The sequence below is a fragment of the Hibiscus syriacus genome, unplaced genomic scaffold, assembly GCF_006381635.1.
Source record: "Hibiscus syriacus cultivar Baekdansim isolate YM2019G1 unplaced genomic scaffold, ASM638163v2 tig00110450_pilon, whole genome shotgun sequence".
NCBI classification, from domain to species: domain Eukaryota; kingdom Viridiplantae; phylum Streptophyta; class Magnoliopsida; order Malvales; family Malvaceae; genus Hibiscus; species Hibiscus syriacus.
In genome coordinates, this window is record NW_024062743.1 from 3,954,267 (window position 1) to 3,980,342 (window position 26,076).

The window sequence follows — 26,076 nt, forward strand, 5'->3', positions numbered from 1 at the left end:
TATTGAATTTAATTGGTATTTTGGAAGAAAATGAGGATTAAATTATAAAATTTCAAAGTTGACATATCATTTTAGGAAGTATAGGAAATTCAGTGACTAAACTCATAGCTTAACCTTTTTTATTTTGGAGAGAATTATAAACTCCCATTTCCTGTATCTATCTGCAAAATTATCAACAAAGGAATCAGCCCTGGATATTTAACTTATATTTTATATCAACAAAGGTTAATGTTAAAGGTACTTGGACGAGAAATTATGAGAATACTTCGATTAAGTAAAATTATGAAAATACCCTTATGTTGTAATAAGGCCAAGAATTGACTCTGGAAGTTGGATAAGAAATTTTAAAGATATATTGATATGATGAAACTACTGATGTGTACAGAAAATACCGTTTTGCTTAGGAAATCTAGACCGATTTTTAAATCCAAGATGTCTTATACAAGATACTAGAAGTTTTGTTAAGGAATAATTTAAAGTTTAGAGATTATTCGGGAAAGCGTTTAACCTCATAATCTCTAAATTATAATTATTTTCGTTAAGATTAAATACCAAAATTATATGGTTAAGAAATTACAAAAATGCCCTCAAGAGGTAAAAATATTATGAGTTAACCCTGAATGAGAAAGTACTTTGAGGATTCATACGTAACTCGATAAATTACGGACTTAATTGTTAAGATATGTCTTTGTACAGAAAAATTCATGATAACCTGTTTGTACCATCTGAGAAGGCAATTAACTTGAAACTCTCCGTTAAGAATAAATTATCGAGGTTGCACTTTTGTCAGAATTGTTCGAAAAGAGTGGAAATGATGATAAGTTTGAATTCGATAATAAGATCGAACGAAAGGAAATGATTGTAATACATTGGATCTGTAAAATAACCAAAATACCCCTGGAATGAAAATGACCAAGAATATCACCAAACTCAAGAATTATTGGATACCTCGAGCTCTGAAATTAATGGAATAAAATTGAGCACTAGAATGACCAAAATACCCTTATGGACTAGACTAAGTAGATGTTTTGGGTTAATTAAGGAATCCAAGTAAATATGGGTGTTGTAATACCCTTAAAAGTTATGGAACATAACTTAAGTAAGCCGATCAACCTTAATGATATGTTAGTACCTGAACGAAATATATATTACTTGAATACGTGTTCATCTTCTCAAGTTTGGTTAGATGATAATTTTGGAAGTATTCAACTCAACTCAACTCTAGATCGCATTTAGTTAAGAATTGGATATTTGTCTAACAATCAACCACGAAGACTGAACTGAACTAAACGAAACTACAATATGTATCTAAAATTCAGAAATGTCTGAATTACTCTGGAAAACTCTAAAGTAACTAGAATGGACTTTACTTCTAAATTAACTAAGTAACCTCAATGATTGAGGATTAAGTAAGTGATTTGGATAAGTCTGGAAACTCTGAAGAATTTACATAGTGTACAATTACTATGGGTTATGAACCAAAAATCAAGTACGTCAGCATTTCATGATATCGTTGAAGCGTGGAAATGAAATAAAGACCCTTGGAAGACCCATTCAACGATCCTTAAAAGATGATTTATGGACATTAATTGTTGTTATAAAGAGTGAATACCTGAAGGACAAAGAATGAACCGGTCAACATGAATTAGTTCTGGAAGTTGTTCAGCTTGAGTTATTTCGATAATCCGATAGATCGACACAGACTATAAATGTCCTGAATCTTCATTTCTTCCCTATCATCTCAAGTCTCATTCTAAATAATTGATGATTTTGTCATTTATTAAACTCTTCCAATAGTGATTCTAAATTCTGATATTCTATCGGTATACTGAAGATCCGTGTTTCTCTGTCTGCTAAGATTATCCAGTACCTGTTATTAATTTTTGTAAACTCTGGTGTGTTCCCTAATCACCTGAATATTTTATCTGATTTTCGATTTGAATTTTGTTATAATACTTGACCTGGATTCTGATCTGATACTTGACTTGGATTCTGATATGATAGTTGACCTGAATTATGTTTTGATTTTTGATATATCCGTTTACAGACGGAACATGTTATTTTGGGGGTAATGTTGGAGGAAGTATACATTATGTTTTGATTTTTGATATATCCGTTTACAGACGGAACATGTTATTTTGGGGGTAATGTTGGAGGAAGTATACCTGGAGGCTCTTCGGCTTTGTGCTCAGGGCTTTACTGGACTTGACGGTGGGTGTATGGTTCTGGGGAACCTACACATTTTGGACTTGATGGATAGGGGTAGTGTTCATGTTTTTAAAACATGTTGCATAAACTGATTTTAGTGAAATATTTTATCTGTATCTTTTCACTGGTTTTACAGGAACACACTAGATAACCTATTTTGATCTCCTGAACTCATTCATCCGAAATATTTCCCTGAACTGAATGCTCATTATCTGTTACTACCAGAAATATCAGTAGGATCTCCGCTCAACATAAAGATCTGTAGAAGTATAAACCGATAAGGAAATATATGTTTATCTGTATCTTCACGCTTTTCAGCATCATCTGGTAGTTTTGTATTACTGAGTTTTTCAAAGCTCACTCTGTTACTCACTTTTCAGGTTAAAAGGATTGAACCAGTGCAACTATTAACATCAGTAAGGGAGTTCGTCTGCCGTTGCTTGTAGAGTATGGTACATGTGATTAGGGGGCATGTAGATTGTATTTTATTTTATATCTGAGTCTGAAACATGTTTTATTTCTGAATATTGATAAATCATTTTATGAGTTAACATGTTTTAATAAAAGTTTTAAATTTTCCGCTGTTTTTACGGTGGGTTGCTCCAGTGTCCCTAATATGACACTCCAGATCAGATCGAGTTACCCGTATCGGTCTATGGGGGTTACATGTCATGCTTTGCTTACACTTGATTTTGGTTGTTCCTTTTGCTTGATTGTTACTTAATTCTGAAATTTGCTACGGTTTTGGTTTATTTGGATGTTTTTGAAACATTGCGAGATAGAAGATGACAACTTTTGATTTTGATGTAGTGATAAGGAAATGCTTGAGGCCAAGCATCGAATAAGTGAGGGGGATTTGATGATTGCTTTAATTAGTTACTATTTTGACTTTAATTGCTTATTTTTCATTGATTTTTGTTGTTGATTTGGGGTTTTTTATTCAATTGTTTGTGTAGGACGTTGTATTCTAGAAACAATGCTCAAATAACGCAATTTTGCAATATTTTAATTTTTGGAATCAAGGCTGGACTAGTTGGCATGAATCCCAGCATTAAGACTGTTGACATGGTAGTTTCTAAAAGATCGAGTTAGCAGCTTCTAGCAGATGATCCACTCAACAGTTATAGAAGATTGACAGTCATACTATATTTATTTCAAATTAAAATTAGGAATTATCCTTTGTTTTTAGGATTTAATTCAAACAATTTTAGGATTTAACTATATCATTTTCTATGTCATTTTATGGTTTTAGGAGACTATAAATACCCCATTGGGTTAAGCTAGAATATATCTCAGATTTCTTGAATTACTTTGTTCTTTTTTTCTTTATCTTTAAAAATTCTTTTTTTCTCGATTTTTACTTTTTAAAGTTTTTATTTACTTTCTTTAAAAGTGCTAAATATGATTTCTATCATATTTAGCTGATTTTCTCATAAGCCAAAGGCTTAAACGATGACTTAATTCCAATTTGAGAATTAAAAAACACTTAATACCCATCGGTTACATTAACAATTTTATGCAAAATTGGATTGGTAATCAGCCTTTCCTTCAAAAATCAAAATGATTTCAAATAAAAAAGCTCGTTGGCATTTTGGTTGTTTCGATTTAAAGTTAGGAGAAAGGACCGACTTGTAGCACACTCGACTTCCAGTGAACACATTTAGCGATGGTTCGCTAAGGGAATTTGAGATAGGATTCAATATTCATTGAGGCAACATAGTCTATGTCAGGTTTTCTCAAATATTTAAATTGAGTTGGCGCTGGCGAAGATAGTCGTGGTTGGTCCACAAAAGGTCTAAAATTCAAAGATTGATTTTGGATTGTTGGTATACCAGAGAGAAAAACAAGTTATAGGGGTTGGCCCTGTAGATTGTAACCAACATGAATTCGAAGCAAAAATCTTATTCAATCATCGACAGAAATGGAGGCAAAGCGAAGACTGCGACTGCTTTTATTAAATTGATTTTCTCCTACTATTTTATTTTCTAAGTTATTTTATTTTTACTTTTATCTCATACTTTCAATTAAAACCCTCTTACTTGAGTAGTTCCAAGTCCTTGTGGACTGACCCTTATTCTCACTATTACTACTTAATTTATTTCTTTGAGATTAAGGAATTGTTTAACAGTAAAACGACGCTGTCAACATTGAAGAACTTTTTATTAATTCATATAGGACTTATAAAAAGGAAACTATGTTTATAAGGCAATATTCATTTATTATGGGTTTCTGATATAATCTCTATTTCTGGTCAGAGTAAGAATTGTTAATTCTTGAAATAAATCGATATCCTTTTTAAGTTTATGTACGTAATCAGTCATAATTTAAATAAAACTTGAACTCACAATATAATATAAACTTGAACTCGAATAAGTCTATATATTTTTATCATTTTTATAGTAAGTGTGTTATGTTTTAGAGTTTTTAAAAATTTATCATCTTTTATAATTTTAATAATTAATAATTTTTATTATTTTCAAAATTTTAAAAATGTTCAAAAAATAAAACATTTTAATATGCTTTAAGTTTAATATTTTTTAAATTTTTAAATATTTTTAAAATAATAATTTTTTAAATGATTTTAAAATAAAGCTAAAAAGTCTAGAAAGGTCACGTGACATCATTAGAGTTTGTCATGTGATGTACCAGATTGTGTTGCCATATGACAGATAATCTAAAAATATTAAATTTAGTGAAAATTGTTCAAAGAGATTAATTGGTATAATATTCTCAGTACAATAATTAAATCAGGTGCAAAATAAATTCATTGATTGAATTACTTTTTCAATTGTTAAGGTTTTTTAGCCCTTAAACTAAATATATTCCCCCAAAATGGGTCTTATATATAATATTTATGGAACACAAATTGAGAAAACTAGTAGGAGTGGTTGAAATTATAACATAAAATCAAATACGTTAAAATTTTCTTCACCAGTTTTTTAGTTAATTTTTTGTGCCAAACATTAAATGTCACAGTCACATAATGTCTTTTAAAATCGTCACATAAAAGATAATAAATATTAAAATGAGTGACAAATAATAACTTTCGTCAAGTTAAACCTATTTTTATGGCATAAATAAAATATCACATTTTATATCATATAAAATGATGAATCAAAGTGTCACAATACTTTTATAACGTCACTAATTCAAATCAAATCGTCATACTAGTAAATCGTCACTAATACTTTTATTTTATTGAAGACAAATTTACAACATCACTATTTTGTCTAAATGTCATTGAAAACGTTTTTGTAGTCAAATTTTGGCATCAACATATACCAAAAATCAATGACTATTTTTAAGATTTTCATAAAAGATATGTCATCATCACTAAATGTGACGAAAACATAAAAATATCACGTTTATAATATATTTTGTGATGTTATACGCAATGCCATATAGAAAATTCATCACAAATTAATAAATTTAACGTAGTGAGGGAAACTCGAAAAAGTTACTTGTTACATGACCACACTATAACAAAACTGTTCTTTAGCGGCATTTTTATAGTAAACGCCACTAACTTTAAATATATAGCAGCATTTACATTCCAAACGCCACAAAATGGTAACTTTAGCGGTGATTCTTTAAAAATACCGCAATAGGGTTCATCTATAGTGGCATTGTTTTGGAAACACAATATAGTAGTACTTTAGCGGCGTTTTTATAAAAACGCCGCAATATGTCCATCTATAGTGGCGTTTTTCAATTAACACCGCAACATATTAGTACTTTAGAAGTGTTTTTATACAAATGTCGTAATAGGGTTCACCTATAGTGGCATTTTTCAATAAACGCCGCAACAACTTTAGCGACATTTTTATACAAATGTCGCAATAAGGTTCACCTATAGTGGCGTTTTTTCAATAAACACCGCAATATATAAGAACTTTAGCGGCGTTTCTATACAAACGTTGGTAAAGACTTATACTTTTGTGGCATTTTTATACAAACGCTGCAATTTAACAGTACTTTAGTGGCATTTGTATTTATTAACACCGTAAGTTTACAATTTCTATGTCCCACGCCCCTTTAACCCTTTGTCATTTTTTCCCCTTCACCTATTTTTCCATTTTCACCGTTTACATCTTCTTCTTTTTATTCCCTCCAAGTTCGTAGCAAAATTGTCGATCATATGATTTATTTTTTTTAGATTGAGCAAATCTCATATACTAGTTTATGGAATGAAGGGGACTGTTGATGAGGTATGGTGTCTTCACCTTTTTTAGAATTGAGTTCTATTCGCTTTAGTAAATTAAGTTTGTTTGTTTTAGATTGAGCAAATCTCATATGAGTAAATTAGGGTTTTATTTTCTTTCCCAAAGGTAAACAAATTCGATTTCTATTTTTTCATCTTTCAGTTGTGATCGATTGATTTTGTCTATTGAAATTTGTGCATATATTTTGAATAATCAGAGATTTGAGGGGTAATGGCTAGATTATTATCATCAAACACGTTGTTGAGGGCCATCGCCACTCTCCCAGCTGCTCGTTCTAATATAAACGTATGTTCGAATTCATCATCTTTAATTTTATTATTATTCGGGTTTAGGGTTTTAGATAATTCTCTAAACCCAAATAGCTTTTTTCATATTGTTCTAAATTGCTGGCAACTGTCTCAGGATCTTTGTGCTCCATTAAAAATCAGGATATGAACCTTTAGAAACTATTTTCATGTTTTAATTTCAAGAGGCCTTCTTCTGGCTCTGCTGTTATTAGGTGATTGGATCCTTCTACCAGAATGGGTTGAAATACTCAACTGTTCCCCGTGAGCCCGAATAAATGATGAGTTTAGACTGACAATAAGGTTCAGGATTCTGCTGCTGTTTCTTTTAAGGATATTGTTGAGCAGGTAGGTATGCCCTTTGATATGTTAGGTATTATATACACAAGTAGATTGGAACTTTCTTCCCCTTTGTAGCTCAGAAGTTTTCTTTATTGCATAAGCTATGGTATTGATTGTTATTCTAGGATGTCAAGGAAAACCCTGTGATGATTTACATTAATGGGGTACCTGATTTTCCTCATGTGGATTCAGCTCTTTGGTTGTTAGAGTGTTAAAGCACTAGAGAAAGTGTTTGTTGTGCTTGACAATAATATTTTCCTCGCAACCCTATTCAGCTTTTGATTGGTAACTAATATGTTCATGGATGAGTCTACATTTGTTATACCTTGCTTATGCATCTCTCTGGATATGACCCATATTCTGTCTTTAGAATAAAATTACATGAGCAAAAGGATTTACGCCTGCTATCTTCGATGAATGCTCCATGCATGTCCGTTTAACTTGATGTATTTTTGTTTTTTTTTGATAACAAATGCATTTAGCCGATTTTGTTCTTATCAAATTTCTGGGTGATGCAGATATTCCTTTAAGTGCAAGAAATATCCTGAGCTGAAAAGTGCTATCAAAGCCTTCAGGTAACTCCACTTTTATTAGTATTTTACTTTGAAGGCTAACCTAATTGTGATCTTGATAAAAAAAAAATGAACACTCAAACTCTCCTTTTTAACCTAAGGTTCTCTCGTTTTGTGGTTTGACCATGTTACCTTTTGTATTCACATTTTTTCTTAATAAAATAACTTGCTGAATGCCGATTGTCATCTTTTAAAAAAAGCTTGTTCTGTGGTATGGGTGAGTTGTCTATTTTTGTTCCATCAATATTTATTGTATCTTGTGAAAGTGAAATTTTCTTCAGAGTTATGGATTTCTGCTGGTTGATTCTATGCCAAATGTTTCATTTTTTCTCTATATTAAGCTTCCTGTTGATTCTTGTTAGTATTTCTTATGTTTTTTGTATCTTCTAGACTCCTTATTTGCGTTGGTTGACGCAAAGGTCCGCGCAAAGAGTTTTCTTGGTGAACCGGAGTTTGGGGATTTTTTACTTCATTTCCCCACGAACGAGCAATGAAGATTAAATTATATTTAAGAATATTTTTTTAATTGAAAGTGAAAGAACTTAGACTAAATTCTAGAGAACAATGTCAAACTACATTAGATGTAATTTTAATGTTTATAAATTTAATTTATTTTATTGTTAAGTATTTTTGTACATAACTTGTGTCTTTATTAAAATGTATGGTTATTGTTAATTAGATAAAACAAGATGATATTAAATTTAGGTGATGTAGAACAAAAATGAAATATGCAAAATCATCTTAGCTAAAGAAAGATAATTAGATGCATTTTTATCCAAAGGATAAAATGGAATTATCCCTTGATTGCCCTTATGGTAATCTACAGTTACATATTTGTATATACGTAGGAATCAAGTGAAAACTCTAACGGAAATCAGGATTAAATGTATTGAGAGTATTCTAATAACTTTTCTATATATGTGGAACATGAAAAGCTTTGTAAGAATAGTTTGAATTGACCATAAAAAATGGATAGAATTTGGATTAAATGTTGAGTGGACAAAATTGTTATCTATCAAAAGAACAAGAATTTGTTAATAGTTTTTAAATCTAAAAATAGGAGAAACAAAGGTATTACTTAAGTATTATTTAAATTAATAGGACTTAAATGTATTATACAAAAAAATAGGAGCCGCAACTACTCCGAAAGTTAGGGTGTTCAATGAAAGTGTTTCAAACAGTTTCGTCCACAAATGAAAGTGTTGGATGCAAAGTCTGTTAAAGAAAATGCAAATAAAAGAGCTTTCTTTCCGGCCATTAGGCTCGGCAACCCTGGGTCTGCACCCCATTTGTTCGACAATCTTAGTGCGATGCAAATGTTTATTGGCTAATTTTTGCTTTTCTCTTCTTAGCTCTTCTAGTTTTTCCCTATATTTAGCTTCAATCTTATCAAGGGCTATCTTATGCTTTTCTCTTACAGCCTTGATCTTCAACTCTATTTCTTCAATTTTATTCCTTCCTCGTAAGTATTTGTGGGCATCTTTCAATCTTCTGAATCGACTTGTTGCCTCTGGCTGCGATTGAACATATAAGCCCTATTAATCCACAATGATCATATTTGCTTCTTGTGTACTTCTGCCCTATCATAAACTTATCAAATCGCTTGTACCACTGCCTTGGAGATTGTTTTTGTAACAACCCGAAAATATCAAAATAATATTTAATTGGAATTTGAAGATTTAATTGTGTTATTGGTGAAAATTTGGGGACTAAATTGAAAGATTTTAAAACTTGAAGCTTGTTTTAGAGTTAAAGAAAATTTAGAGACAAAGCCCAATAAAAATTGGTCAGATTGGTGGATTTATACGTGCAATTGGTTTCAGGTTTCTGGAAAAAAAAATCAGAAACCAATTGCTCTTATATTCTCCTAAATTTCCTCTCCTAACCTTCAACTTCCAACGACGATCCCGACGCCGTCCGAATTCCGATCGCCATTTTGAAAGCACCATCGTGTTCGTTATCGAGTCAGGAACAATCCCCTCAATTTAATTGAAGCGAAACGCTGCCAAACGTCGTGAATTTCAAGTCAAAGCATCGACCTTTTTTTAGCTCAATCGCCTAGAAAATCCTAAATTCATCGCCGATCGTTGCTCCGTTTACGACACCTCCTGCACCATCGTGTTCCTTGTGTCGTTCCGAGTCCGCCGATGTTACCCTCGGTCTCCGTCGACGGCGGCGCGTGGGGAGGTGAAGCGGTCAAAAGTTTCCGATTTGATGAAATCGAGCTCTCCGCCATTCAAAAATTTGAACCGATATCTCGAAATCGATCAAAATAATTTTTTGAAATTTTTCCGTGATTTTTAGAGCCCCGGAGGACACCTCACGTGCCCACACGTGCCGCCACAGGGCGAGTGAATGCTGGAAACCGGTTTAACCGGTTTTGACCGGTCACGACCCGACACGACACGTTGACCCGACCCGACTGTTGACCATTGACCGGTGCTATTCTGGGAATTTATTCAATTTTGGTGCTATTTTGGGAATTAATTCGAAATGGGTGCTATTTTGGTTATTTTTTTGAAAAAATGCAAAATTCGGGGAATTAATTCGATTTTGGTGCTATTATGGGAATTAATTCAAAATGGGTGCTATTTTGGTAATTAATTCGAAAAGGGGTACTATTTCTGTAAAATAATTGACAGTATGTTGACCTCCTTTGACCAGAACTTTGACCGGCTATTAAACGATCGTTAATCTTTTCCGAAAATACATATTCTAACAATTTTCAAAATCCCGAATCTGTTTTTTGGGGTCCGTTTCGCTAAATTCAAACTCAAAAGTCTCCAAATCGTCGGTCAAACCCGTTGACTTTGATTTTGACCAAGAATTCAAATTTTCGGAAAGTCATACTTTATGTTTTTCGACGTCCTGAATCTGATTTCGAAGTCTGTTTTGCCAAATTCTAACCCGAAATTCCCGAATCGAGCTTGTAAACCCAAAAGGCTTAATATTTTAATATTTTAATTATTTAATTAAGATTTGGTCAATGATTTGATTCAATAAAAATACGTTATGAAAGTACTCGTGTTTCACCTGAGCAAGGATCAATTAGGTCCAGTGTTGTTTGTTCGTCAGATCAGTCCGAATCGCGTAATACAAGAATTAACCGTAGGTTTTCGTATATTATTTAAGTAAGATTAAGATTATTTTTATTAGATTTCCAATATGGATTTTTCTAATTCGTAGATCTAGCGCTGCAGCAGAGCGTGATTAACAAACCATAATAAGCTTTCCTATCTGATTTCTCAGACTGTTACAGGTGTGTTTCCCTACAAGTGTTATCTTACAGTTTTAAACTATATATCCAAATTGGTTTATATTATGAGAATATAATATACTTTATGAGAAAATATCCGGTATTTTGAATAATGTTTATTAAATGTCTTATTTACCGTATAATTTTTATATGGTTTATAGTTATAGTATTTTTGTACATGATTTCTAATATAGAACATTTCCATATTTAATGGATTAATTACCGTTTTTACTCCAATGTATACATGTTTATTTTGTCATTGGGGGTACGATTGAAGGAAGTATTACCAGGTCCTTTGTTGTGTGCAAGGGTAAGCCTTACAGTTTCCCAGGTCCCTTTGCTGTGTGCGAAGGTAAGCCTTACAGTTTACCAGGTCCCTTTGTTGTGTGCAAGGGTAAGCCTTACAGTTTACCAGGTCTCTTTGCTGTGTGCAAGGGTAAGCCTTACAGTTTATCAGGTCCCTTTGCTGTGTGCAAGGGTAAGCCTTACAGTTTCCCAGGTCCTTTTGCTGTGTGCGAAGGCAAGCCTTACAGTTTACTAGGTCCCTTTGCTGTGTGCAAGGGTAAGCCTTACAGTTTCCCAGGTCCCTTTGCTGTGTGCAAGGAAAACCTTACAGTTTTCCTAGGCTCCTCTGCTTGTGCACAGGTTAAGCCTTACTGGTGTATAGGCGTGTACGGTCAGGTTAACCTATACATTTTGGTGATGGATGGGGGTAGTGTGCATGTTATTAAATATATTTGATAAATTATTTTATCTTATCTGAATTATTTTGTTATGTATGTGTTATACATTGTATGGGGCACACTGGCTTTTAGCTCATTCTATAGTTTTTATCCTTTTTCAGATAATAGCAGACCGTAAGCTAGCATTTGGCATCAAGGGAGATCAACTACTTATTTTGTATGAACATATATCTACATGTTTTCGTTTTATCTGGTGACATGTATTTGCTGTCGTTTTATATATATTTGTTTTTATTATATCTAATGTATTATAGTTGTTTAAAAATAAACCTCTGAATGGGACATGTGACCACTTAGATTTGGGTCTAACTTACAGACATGGTCTAGGGGTTACATTTGGTGGTATCAGAGATTTCATTTTTAAACACTCGGACTGTATATGGGTCCTAAACTTTGGATTTTTAAGAAATTTGAAAAAAAAAACAAACGTGTCACCTTATGTTATGATTTAAAAGTTTTCTTGAGATCCCTGATGCTAATCTGACAAATGTTTCAAATTTTTTCTGTAGCCTTATAGATCCAACGATGAATGCTGCTAGAGGTCGTAGAACAGGACGTGGACGTGGTAGAGGGCGAGTCTCTCGATCTTCTGTTACGATAGACGTCCGATGTCACCACTTGATCCTCCTGTTTCACAAGTAACCCGACTCTTTCTCATGATGATCAGTTTTATCCTGTGAGAGACCCTCCCGTCACTGAAGATGAGGATTCTGAGATGAATGAAGACGCCATTAATAGAGTTATCTTCCATGTTTCAGAGAGCTGCTAGAGCCCCCAGTAATATGACTGCAGTGGAGATTTCAAATTCTTGGTCGCTGCTGGTGTAATTCCATTCGAGGGTATTACTGGTGGACCTCCGACAGACACTGAGTATTGGCTGGAGACACAAAGAGGATTATGGATGAGATGGACCTCAGACCTGAGAAAAAGTTAAAGGGGCCCTAACTATGTTGAAGAAAGAAAGCTTCAGATGGTGGCAATCAATTTCTGGTAGTATTCCGAGAACCAGTTAACATGAGATCTTTCAAGACACGTTTTCGGAGTCGCTATGTCGGAGAGAGATATCCTCAGGAACGACGCAGGAGTTTCAGAATCTGGAGCAGGGTAATATAACTGTCATGGACTACGAGGTTGAGTTCATCCGATTGAGTCGCAATGCCCCTGGACTTGTTAACACTGAGGCAGATCGATGCTTGAGGTTCGAGAATGGACTCAGGTATGAGATCAGAGTCGAGTCGCTACCCATCGGGAGAGGAATTTTGACGCCTTGGTTGATATAGCCAACTGCTGAGGAATAGAGCAATTGGGTATAGAGCACAAAAGAGATAGTGATCGAGCCCAAAATCGATTCAGGAGGCCTTCTGGTTCTGTTAATTATTCTGCACATCCCAACAAGAGAGGCAGAGGTGAATCCTTTCAGAGAGTGGTGCAAGTGTCAGGCCTGTGGCATCCGGTTCTCAGCCGTACTCATTCTAGACATGGTGGATCTTCTGGGCTGCAACCTATACCGACATGTTGCACTGTGGAAGATGTCATTATGGTAATGCAGGCTGAAATTGGGGACATGTTTAGATGTGGTTCCGGTGACCATTTCATGAAGGACTGTCCAGAACGAGATCGTTCAGTTCAGACGCCAGCTTGTACTCCCGCTCGTACTCAGACTATTCACACTCCTGCGGGTGGTAGTACTCAGGAGAGCACCTGGATTAGCTAGTAGAGGCGAGCATCTCAGAGTAGGGGTCCAGTCAGATCTGAGGTCAGACAACCTGTATTGGTTTACACTGCTAGACTTCGACAAGATCGTGATGGGCCTAATGTGACTGCAGGTACTGTTACTATTCATTCAGTTCCATACTTTGCATTGTTTGATAGTGGCTCTACAAATTCCTATATATCAAATTTCGTTTCTGAGGGTCTAAATATTCCTGTTGAGTATACTGAGGATTCAGTGATAGTTCAAAGTCCCTTAGGCAAATCCATCGTGTTGGATCGTATTTTTAGAGAGTGCCCTATAGAGATTAATGGGGAGATTTTTCTGGCTGACCTGATGGAGTTACCCTTTAAAGAGTACGATTTGATTCTCGACGTAGATTGGTTGGACAAACATCGAGTAAATATTGATTTTGAGAATAAGAGAGCTGTTCTGAAGACCTCAGATAATCGAAAGATTGTAATGATCGGGGAACGACGTGGATTTCTAACAAATGTTGTGTCTGGCTTGGTAGTGGAGAAGATGATCAGGAAGGGTTACGAGGCATTTCTTGCTTATATTTTGGACACTAGGAGATATCAATCAGATATTGAAGGCATCCGAATTGTCAAGGAATTTTCTGATGTTTTTCCCGAGGAGTTACTTGGATTACCTCCAGATAGAGAAGTCGAGTTTGAGATTGAAGTCTATTCTGGTTCCACCCCGGTTTCAATGGCTCCTTATCGTATGGCCCTAAAGGAGCTTAAGGAACTAAAAGTTCAACTTCAGGAGTTATTGGACAGGGTATTTATCCGACCCAGTGTATCACCGTGGGGAGCCCCAGTTCTCTTTATCAAGAAGAAAGATGGGACATTGAGACTCTGTATTGATTATAGGAAACTGAACAAGCTCACGGTTAAAAACAAATATCCTCTGCCCAGAATCGATGATCTATTTGACCAATTTCGAGGGGCTTCTATCTTTTCAAAGATAGACTAGAGATCTGGTTATTATCAACTCAAAGTGAAAGATTCGGAGATTCCAAAGACTGCTTTCCGTACTCGATATGGGCACTATAAGCTTTTAGTGATGTCATTCGGGTTAACTAATGCCCCTGCTGCTTTTATGGATCTGATGCATAGGGTGTTTTGACCTTATTTGGACCAGTTTGTAGTTGTATTCATTGATGACATACTGGTGTATTCCAGAAGTGAAGCAGAAATATGAAGAGCATTTAAGGATTGTTCTACAGACTCTAAGGGAGAATAAGCTATACGCTAAGTTGAGCAAGTGTGAGTTCTAGCTTAGCAAAGTGACTTTTCATGGACATATCGTCTCTGCTGATGGCATTCAGGTGGATCTGAGCAAAGTGGAGGCTATTCTGAACTAGAAGCAACCTAGGAACGTCTCTGAGATCTGCAGTTTCTTGGGCTTAGCTGGTTACTACCATCGTTTCGTTGAGGGGTTCTCCCTTATTGCAGCTCCTCTGACGAAACTATTGAGGAAAGATGTTTCATTTGTCTGGTCTGAGGACCAACAAGCTAGCTTTGAGAAAATGAAGACTGTTCTAACTCAAGCCCCAGTGTTGATTCAGCCTGAATCTGGGAAGGATTTTTCTGTCTACAGTGATGCTTCTTATTCTGGATTAGGATGTGTTTTGATGCAAGATAGGAAAGTTGTTTCTTATGCGTCACGTCAGTTAAGGCCGCATGAGCGTAACTATCCTACTCACGATCTAGAATTAGCTGCTGTGGTTTTTGCTTTAAATATCTGGAGACACTACCTCTACGGAGAAAAGTGTTATATCTATACTGATCATAAGAGAGTCTGAAGTATCTGCTTACTCAGAAAGAATTGAATTTTAGACAGCGTCATTGATTGGAGCTTTTAAATGACTATGATTTTGACATAGAATATCATCCAGGGAAGGCTAATGTAGTGGCAGACGCCTTGAGCCATAAGGCGATATCAGATCTCAGAGCCTTATTTGCCAACTTGAGCTTATTTGATGATAATAGTTTGTTAGCAGAGTTACAGGTTAAACCTACTTTGGCCGAGGAGATTAAGGCCAAACAACTCCTTGATAGCTCGTTGCTTTCTATTATTGAACTAGTTAAGCAGGGATCGAGTTCGGAGTATACTGTAGATCATGATGGTATTTTGTGTTTTCATGGTCGTTACTGCGTTCCTAAAGACGATGAGTTGAAACGGGTTATTCTTCAGGAGGCTCATAGTAGTCCTTATGCTATGCATCCTGGTGGGGACAAAATGTACAATAATCTCAAAGAGCTCTACTTTTGGACTGGTATGAAGAAGAATATTTCAGATTTTGTGGCGAAGTGTTTGACTTGTCAGCAGGTTAAGGCAGAGCACCAGTATCCGCCTGGATTGTTACAGTCAATTAAGATTCCTGAGTGGAAATGGGAGCGTATTACGATGGACTTCGTTACTGGTCTTCCTCTAACTCCTTCCAAAAAGGATTCTATCTGGGTGATTGTTGATCGACTCACCAAGTCAGCGCACTTATCCCTATTCGGGTTAATTATTCTCTGGATAAACTGGCTAAGTTGTACATTTCTGAGATCGTCAGACTTCATGATGTTCTGTTGTCTATCATATCTGATCGAGATCTAAGATTCACTTCCAGGTTCTGGAAAGCTCTGCACGAGGCTCTGGGTACTCGTTTGAATTTCAGTACAGCTTTTCATCCTCAAACTGATGGACAGTCTGAGCGAGTGATTCAGGTGTTGGAGGATATGTTACGAGGTTGTGTGATTGATTTCCGTGGTAGTTGGGAAGATTTCTTGCCGATAGCTGAGTTTGCTTACAATAATAGTTATCAGGCGAGTATTCGCATGGCACCGTACGAGGTTCTGTATGGACGTAGATGTCGTACTCCTATATGTTGGACAGAGTTACATGATAGAAAAACTTTGGGTCCAGACTTGGTTCGAGAGACTGAAGATACTGTCAGACTGATCCGTGATCGCTTAAGAGAGGCATTTGATAGGCAGAAGTCATACGCAGATAAGCGACGTAAGGATATCGAGTTTGAGGTTAGAGATCAGGTTTTTCTCAAGGTATCTCCATGGAAGAAGGTATTGAGATTTGGACGTAAAGGTAGACTGAGTCCGTGATTTATTGGGCCGTATCGTATTCTGAAGAAAGTTGGACCTGTTGCTTATCAGCTTGAGTTGCCTTCCCAGCTCAGTCGTATTCATGATGTTTTTCATGTATCTATGTTAAGGAGATACCGTCCAGATCACATCATTCAAGTTGATGAGGTAGAGCTGAGACCTGATTTGTCATATGAGGAGGAGCCTGTTCATGTTTTAGAGAGGGATGAGCGAATTATTCGGAATAGGCGTATTCCAATGGTTAAAGTTCAGTGGAGTAATCGTAGCCCCTCAGAAGCTACTTGGGAGACATTGGAGTCAATGGAGATTCAATTTCCTCATATGTTTTCATAAGGTAAATTTCGAGGACGAAATTTTTTGTAGATGGGGAGAATTGTAACAACTCGAAAATATCAAAATAATATTTAATTGGAATTTGAAGATTTAATTGTGTTATTGGTGATAATTTGGGAACTAAATTGAAAGATTTTAAAACTTAAAGCTTGCTTTAGAGTTAAAGAAAATTCAGGGACCAAGCCCTGAATTTACCCAATAAAAGTTGGTCAGATTGGTAGATTTATACGTGCAATTGGTTTCTGAAAAAAAATCAAAAACCAATTGCTCTTATATGCTCCCAAATTTCCTCTCCTAACCTTCAACTTCCGACGACGATCCCGACGCCATCCGAATTTCGATCGCCGTTTTGAAAGCACCATCGTGTTCGTTATCGAGTCAGGAACAATCACCTCAATTTAATTGAAGCGAAACGATGCCAAACGTCGTGAAATTTCAAGTCAAAGCATCGACGTTTTTTTTAGCTCAATCGCCTAGAAAATCCTAAATTCATCGCCGATCGTTGCTCCGTTTACGACACCTCCTGCACCATCGTGTTCCTTGTGTCCTTCCCAGTCTGCCGGTGTCACCCTCGGTCAAAGTTTGAACCGAGCTCTCCGCCGTTCAAAAATTTGAACCGATATCTCGAAATCGCTCAAAATAATTTTTAGAAACTTTCCCGTGAATTTTAGAACCCCGGAGGACACCTCACGCGCCCACACGCGCCGCCGCAGGGCGAGTGAATGCTGGAAACCGGTTTTGACCGGTCACGATCCGACCCGTTGACCCGACCCGACCGTTGACCGTTAACCGTTGACCGTTGACCGTTGACCGGTGCTATTCTGGGAATTTATTCAATTTTGGTGCTATTCTAGGAATTAATTCGAAATGGGTGCTATTTTGGTAATTTTTTTTTGAAAATGGTGATATTCTAAGAATTAATTTGATTTTTGGTGCTATTATGGGAATTAATTAAAAATAGGTGATATTTTGGTAATTAATTCAAAAAGGGGTGCTATTTCTGTAAAATGGTTGACAATTTGTTGACCCCCTTCGACCAGAACTTTGACCGGATATTAAACGATCATTAATCTTTTTCGAAAATACCTATCCTGATAGTTTTTGACGTCCAAAATCTGTTTTTAGGGTCCTTTTTGCTAAATTCAAACTCGAAAGTCTCCAAATCATCAGTCAAACCCGTTGACTTTGATTTTGACCAAGAATTCAAATTTTCGGAAAGTCATACATTATGTTTTTCGATGTCCTGAATCTGATTCCGAAATCCGTTTTGCCAAATTCTGACCCAAAATTCCCGAATCGAGCTTGTAAACCCAAAAGGCTTAATATTTTAATATTTTGATTATTTAATTAAGATTTGGTCAATGATTTGATTCAATAAAAATACATTATGAAGGTACTCATGTTTCACCTGAGCAAGAATCAATTAGGTCCGGTGTTGTTCGTTCGTCAGATCAGTCCGAACCGCGTAATACAAGAATTAACCGTAGGTTTTCGTATATTATTTAAGTAAAGATTAAGATTATTTTTATTAGATTTCCAATATGGATTTTTCCAATTCGTAGGATCTAGCGCTGCATCAGAGCGTGATCGACAAAACCAGTAATATTCTTTCCTATCTGATTTCTCAGACTGTTACAGGTGTGTTTCCCTACAAGTGTTATCTTACAGTTTTAAACTATATATCCGAACTCGTTTATATTATGAGAATATAATATACTTTATGAGGAAATATCTGGTATTTTGAATAATGTTTACTAGATGTCTGATTTACCGTATAATTTTTATATGGTTTATATTTATAGTATTTTTGTACATGATTTCTAAATATAGAACATTTCCATATTTAATGGATTAATTACCGTTTTTACTCCAATGTATACATGTTTATTTTGTCATTGGGGGTACGATTGAAGGAAGTATTACCAGGTCCCTTTGCTGTGTGCAAGGGTAAGCCTTAAAGTTTCCCAGGTCCCTTTGTTGTGTGCGAAGGTAAGCCTTACAGTTTACCATGTCCCTTTACTGTGTGCAAGGGTAAGCCTTACAGTTTACCAGGTCCCTTTGCTGTGTGCAAGAGTAAGCCTTACAGTTTATCAGGTCCCTTTGCTGTGTGCAAGGGTAAGCCTTACAGTTTCCCAGGTCCCTTTGATGTGTGCGAAGGTAAGCCTTACAGTTTACCAGGTCCCTTTGATGTGTGCAATGGTAAGCCTTACAGTTTACTAGGTCCCTTTGCTGTGTGCAAGAGTAAGCCTTACAGTTTATCAGGTCCCTTTGCTGTTTGCAAGGGTAAGCCTTACAGTTTCCCAGGTCCCTTTGATGTGTGCGAAGGTAAGCCTTACAGTTTACCAGGTCCCTTTGCTGTGTGCAAGGGTAAGCCTTATAGTTTCCCAAGTCCCTTTGCTGTGTGCAAGGATAAACCTTACAGTTTTCCTAGGCTCCTCTGCTTTGTGCACAAGTTAAGCCTTACTGGTGTATAGGCGGTGTACGGTTCAGGTGAACTTACACATTTTGGTGATTAGATGGGGGTAATGTGCATGTTATTAAAATATATTTGATAAATTATTTTATCTTATCTGAATTTTTTTGTTATGTATGTGTTATACACTGTATGGGGCACACTGGGCTTTTTAGCTCATTTTATAGTTTTTACCCTTTTTTAGATAACAGCTGACCGTAAGCTAGCAGATTTGGCATCAAGGGAGATCAACTACTTATTTTGTATGAACATATATCTCTACATGTTTTTCATTGTTTCTGGTGACATGTATTTGCTGTCGTTTTGGATATATTTTGTTTTGTATTATATATAATGTATTATAAGTTGTTTAAAAAAAAACCTCTGAATGGGACATGTGACCACTTAGATTTGGGTCTAACTTACAGACCGGGTCTGGGGGTTACAGCTTCAATCCATATAGCGATTTTTCTAATTTGCACACCATCTCTTCTTTTTCAGCAACTTTGAATCCATCTGGCTGAGTCATGTAGATTTCCTCATCCAAGTCTCCATGTAAAAATGCAGTTTTTACATCCATCTGAACTAATTCCAAATCCAACTGTGCTACCAAAGCCAACAAAATTCTGATGGAGGAATGTTTTACAACTGGAGAAAATACTTCATTATAATCAACTCCCTCCGTTTGAGCGTAGCCTTTAGCCACCAATCTTGCTATGTAGCGGATGTTATTCTTGTCAGGAAATTCATCTTTCTTTGTATATACCCACTTGCATCCAATTGCCTTCTTTCCCTTCAGAAGACTAGCTAGTTTCCACGTCCGATTCTTTTGAAGGGATTGCATTTCTTCATTCATGGCGATCCTCCACTTTTTATGTTCTGAACTTTGTACTGCTTCATTAAAAGTGGCAGGAACGTCATCAATTGCAATTGGTGATGCAAAAGAGACCATATCAGCATAACGAGCAGGTTGTCTAATGGTCCTCTTTCCCTTTCTTAGTGAATTGATTCATGTTGTTGTGGAGGTTCTTGGGTCTGAACCTCTTCTTCATCTGACTCTTCTTCTACCATAGGAGAGTCAACATCAGTTTCTTTACTGGCTGGGTCAATTCTGCTTCCTTCAAACTCCACTTGTTTGGGAGTTCCATCTGTCTGCTCCAATTTTTCTGAAGTCACCTTTCTCAACATGGTAGATTCATCAAAGGTAACATCTCTGCTAAAGATTATTTTCTTTGTTTCTGGACACCAAAGACGATATCCTTTCACACCAGAGGTGATCCCCATAAAGATCGCCTTCTTTGCTCTTGGATCCAGCTTTGAGTCCTTAACATGGTAGTATGCAGTGGAACCAAACACATGTAAGGAATCATAATCTGTAGCAGATACTCCAAACCATTTTTCTAATGGTGTTTTACCACCAATAGCAGTCGATGGTAACCGGTTGACAAGGTGACAAGCATAGACCAAAGCCTCAGCCCAAAATTCTTTGCCTAACCCAGCATGAGACAACATACACCGAACCTTCTCCACTAATGTTCGGTTCATACGCTCTGCCACCCCATTCTGTTGTGGTGTACTTCTGACAGTGAAATGCCTGACAATACATTCTTCTTCACAGACTTTCAGAAATGGATCATTTTTGTACTCTCCACCATTGTCTGCACGGAGACGTTTGATTTTTCTTCCTGTTTGAGTCTCCACCATCTTTTTCCATTTAAGGAAAAATCCTAGCACCTCATCCTTTGTCTTCATTATATACACCCAAACTCTCCGGGAAAAAACATCAACAAAGGTGACATAATAGTGTGTTCCTCCCAATGAAGTTGTCTTGGAAGACTCCCATACATCTGAATGAACATAATCCAAAATACCTTTAGTATCATGGATTGTTGTTCCAAATTTCACCCTCGTCTTCCTCCCTTTGATGCAATGCTCACAAAAAGCTAATTTGCAAGCCCGAGCACCCTTCAATAATCCTTGATCTATCAGCAATTTCAAGGATTTTTTACCAACATGCCCCAAGCGCATATGCCATAACCTGGTTGCTTCTGACTCCTGTTCATCAGTAGAAGCTGCCACTGCTGCTGTCCCAACAATTGTACTACCCAGAAAGTAATACACATTGTTTCTTTTCCGAATTCCCTTCATTATCACCAGTGCACCAGAGATAATCCTCATAATCCCATCTTTTGCCCTCACTTCTAAACCTTTTGACTCTAAGGTTCCCACAGAGATGAGATTTCTCATTAAATCTGGTACATAATGGACACCTGTTAAGGTTCTGATTGATCCATCCTGATTCGTCAAGCGAATTGAACCAACCCCAAGTGTGTCAAGAGGGGAATTATTTGCTGTGTAGACAATTCCACCTTTTAGTTCTTTAAAATCAAAGAACCATTCTCTATTGGGGGTCATATGGTGGCTACAAGCTGAATCTAACAGCCATGAACTGGAACAACTGGTTGATGGCGTAGCAACGAATGCGAAATCTGAATCTGCATCATCATACTCGACCACATTTGATTCTGAGACAACCTTCCCCCTTTCAGGTTTGCCTTTATTCTTTAGCCTGGGACATTCTTTCTTCTAGTGCCCTTTTTCTCGACAAAAGGCACATTCATCTTTGCTCAATCTGGACTTTGACTTCGATCTCCCTCTGCTTCCTTTATTCTGACTCTTCGAACGGCCTCTAACAACAAGAGCTTCTGCTTCGACACTTGTCTTTTCTTGTTTGTCTTTCTTTCTCAATTCATAATTATACAAGGCATCAGTTACTTCACTGAGAGACACATCAACCTTCCCATGAAGTAGAGTAGTTTCAAGATACTCAAACTCATCAGAAAGTGATCCCATCAACATCAGAGCCAGATCTTCGTCTTCAAAAGTCACGTCTATATTCATCAGATCAGTCATCAGCTGATTAAAGCTAGTAATGTGATCAGTCATAATGGTACCTGGTACATAGTTGAAGCGGAACAATCTCTTTTTCATATAGAGTTTGTTCTGACCGCTTTTCTTTAAAATTTTCTCCTCCAGTGCCTTCCACAATTTTACTTGCAGAAGTTTCCTTAGAAAATGCATACTTCTGCTCTCTAGAAAGACACGATCGAATAGTACCACATGCCATTCTATTGATCCTCTTCCATTCTTTCTCCTCAACATCATCTGGTTTCTCTCCTTAAATAGCAATGTCTAGACCCTGCTGAAATAGGGCATCTAGAACCTCACTTTGCCACATGCCGAAATGACCGGTGCCATCAAAAATCTCCACTGCAAATCTAACATTTGTCACAGCATATCTTGCCAAAATTGAAGATGAAGAAGAGTCAGCCATTTCTGCTACAAATTCTATTTAATAGCTGCCAATGCGGAATGTCAATTATCCCAAGGAAATTTTTTCTGATGTGAAAGATCAGCCTAAGCCGCAACCACAGAGCATACTAAAATAAACCAAGAGCTCTGATACCAATTGTTGGGGAATTCGGGTTAATTTCCACCAATAATAACAAATTCACATTGAAAACTATTATCTAGGTGACTAGTGTGAAAACGATTGTACTAAAAATCACACCAAGGTAGATTCCCAGGAAAGAGGAGGGGTCACAATGGTCCCTCTTAAAACCCACTTTCCTTAGACAGAACTTCCAAGACAAGTAATTTTAATAGGACAATAATTAACAACAACTATACCCGACAATAGCTATTAAATAGACATAAAGAGAACACCAATATTTAACGAGGTTAGGCCAAAAATTATGCCTACCTCCTCGAATACTACTAAAATAATATTTCACTAGTAGATGAAATATTACAAAGAGAAAGAAAGAATACAAATAGCCTTTAATATAGAAGAAGACTTATATTTGTGGGATGCTAAACTAAGGAGGAGGATGGCTCTATTTATAACAAAAGAATTTCCCCTCCTCCTTATACAAAACCAATGTGGGATATTTTCCAAAAACCAACAAATTCCACGTTAAAATTTGGAAGACCTTACTTTGTTACCATATATATGCAAAGGTATAAAAATTTAGGCAAAATGGTATATGAGGCCCCCAAACTAGCTCAAAAGAAAGAAATATGGCCCTCATACTATTTTTGTACTCATTGTGATCATCAAACTCAAGAAAAAGAAGAAGTCAATATGTCTTTCTAACAAACAGTGTCAACGTTGACCGTTACGATGATAATGTGGAAGCTTATGATATTGACATGACGATCAATAATGTTAACGTGACGATTTATTGTGATTGATGACATGAGCTAAATTATTTATAAAATTTTATAAAATTATTAAGATTTTACACTAATCAGATTGTTTCCGATATATGTTTGATACTCATTTTTTTTTCTCTAATTTCTCATTTAATTTGAAATTTTCTTTAAATGTTATTCCATAAATTATTTTCATTTTTCTGTTCTTCTCAAAATAAAATCTTATGTTGATCAATATAAAATTCATTTTATTTTTTAGTATTCAATATGTTTAACTTTGAGAGTCATTAGAAAAATAAATAAATCAAGTTGTTTACTATAAAATTGCTATGATTTAGCAAATTTTAATACACATAATTTATAATATAATATTTTTTTGTTATTATAAGGTTGTAGTTGTTTAAAATTTTCTTGGTCAATTGATAATGCTTACACTCTGCAAACGCAACATCTTGAATTAGAGACCTTTGGGGAGAACAATATTCCCTTTTACAACTAAGACTACTACATGAGCTCGACTTCATAATATAATAAGATACATTTATTCTTCTTAATCATCATAAGGTACGTCTGTTCATATAATATTATTTCTTTAAAATCAATAATTGTACCAATTATATATATGGAAATTTATTAAAACATGTTATAATTAGTAAGTATGAATCATATTAAGTTATATCAATTATGGAAACTTTTTCGATATTAGTAATTTATGGAATATTAATTTGCGAGAATAGCTTATTTCGTATATTAACAAACATATATTAATTTATATGGAAACAATTTTTTATTAATTGCTAGAAAAAATAATTAGGATTTTATCAAAAAATCAATTTATAGAAATATATATTTTTTGTAACACCCTAAACCCGAATGGGTATAAAGTATCATACAACAGACAAAACAGTTAATAAAACATTTTATAAACCAAAGCATCGTGACACGTAATTTAAAACCAAAATAATACATCTCAATGTTTGATAAAACAAATACATAAGGTTCTCTAAATATTAAAGCTACAATGCAATACTATGAAGGAGATGCTGGAAGTCCTGTTGCGACAGAGCTCCACGAACTGCCCAAGCTACTAACCTGCCAACGAAAAACATCGAAGGCTTTGCTTGCAAAGCCCAATAGAATATTCGCTAATCTAGAGCAGTATTAACAGTTTCATAAACATAAGCGTGATAAAGAAATGGCACTAAGCAGCAGGCACATGCATGATCTTGATCAAGTACTACCTACTTAACTCACTGTAGTAGGAGTCTCATACTTCCCTTAGTCCTCTGGTAAGGGCCTCTCCATGAGTACACATATATCAGGTCTCTACTCAAACTAGTTGCAACTACTTTGAATTATTTAAATGCAACTCTGACTCGACTCCAAATGCGACTTGGAATCTGTTGTTCAATATCTATATGCAATATTGACTAGTATCTGGTCTCACAAAGCCATTAGACTCTAGACAATTGAGGATATCACGCCAAGCTAACCCACCCTCCCGAGTGTTAGACCTCGCGCGCCCAAATTAGTCGTAAACGTGCCTCGCACACTTGCTTTGGTGTATTCAGATAAGGATATCACACCTGCCAACTCACCCCTCGCGAGTGTTAAGGCCTGATGCCATAGTTAGCCGCAGAAGTGCCTCACGCACTTGCTTTAGGTGTTCTTGAATATCCTATACCACTAGACAATCATCACTGCCTGTACTGGACTAATGTGACTATACATTCATACCTAAGGCCCAAAGGCCTCACAATACTGAGATCACTAACCAACTCCTCATGGGGTCTTATGCCATAACTAGCTCTTGAAGTGCCTCGCTCACAGACAATGCCCTACCAGGGCAACTAAGGTAACCTGGGTATACCCTAGCATAACTAGACTCACTAAGGTGAGATGATCCTCTCACAAGCTACTATCTCGCACGTTCTCTCATCTAGAACGTTACGTAAATGCTTCTTAGTCTGTTAATACTATTATTTATTACAATGCTCCATTTTGGTCACTCACTACTTAAGGGTATTTTAATAATTATTTGCCTTTAGCGAAGTCTCTATGTGTTTTGGGGGTTTTACGATGATTCATGTGGTTGTTGTTCACTGGCTGCACTATCCGTTAGCTTCACACCTGACTCAGGTTCAGCACTGGGTAGTGACACTCTGATTGCTCTTATTGAACTTACATTCAATATCCCTCGAATAGAAAGGACGGGTTACACTTCCTAGGTTCATTGATATTCTTGAAGCCTATACTTTCCACTATTTCTAGCTATCTATCGATTGTTAGATTTCTTGTTTCCTTTCCTTTATTTTTCTTCCTTTGAATAAATTCGTGGAATGAACTTATCTTTTTCTTGAATTTCAACCCGATTTTTAGCCTTTATTCTACACGAATCATAGCCCTATTATAACCCTTTATAAAGGCCCCTTGATTTTTGCATCATGTTCATAGCCCTATGGTAATGTTTTGATTAGTTCAAACTTGAGCGATTCTTTCACTTGAAACACTTTGAGCAGAATGAGTTAACCATTTGTAAGGTGCTAAGTCTTGTTTAATTGAAATTATCGAATAATTGGAATGTCATGCTTTGGTTACACTTGATTTTGGTTGTGCCTTTT

General features: G+C 36.0%; 1 protein-coding gene across 1 annotated transcript in view; it reads left to right on the plus strand.

The window, feature by feature from the left end:
• The first annotated feature begins 6,590 nt into the window (after nt 1–6,590).
• LOC120126141 (monothiol glutaredoxin-S15, mitochondrial-like) overlaps nt 6,591–26,076 on the plus strand; it is a 32,654-nt gene continuing 13,168 nt past the window's right edge. The window contains exon 1 of the mRNA XM_039144418.1: nt 6,591–6,716. Within this exon, the coding sequence (XP_039000349.1) occupies nt 6,642–6,716 (75 nt within the window). The 5' untranslated portion in view covers nt 6,591–6,641. The remainder of the gene's footprint in view (nt 6,717–26,076) is intronic.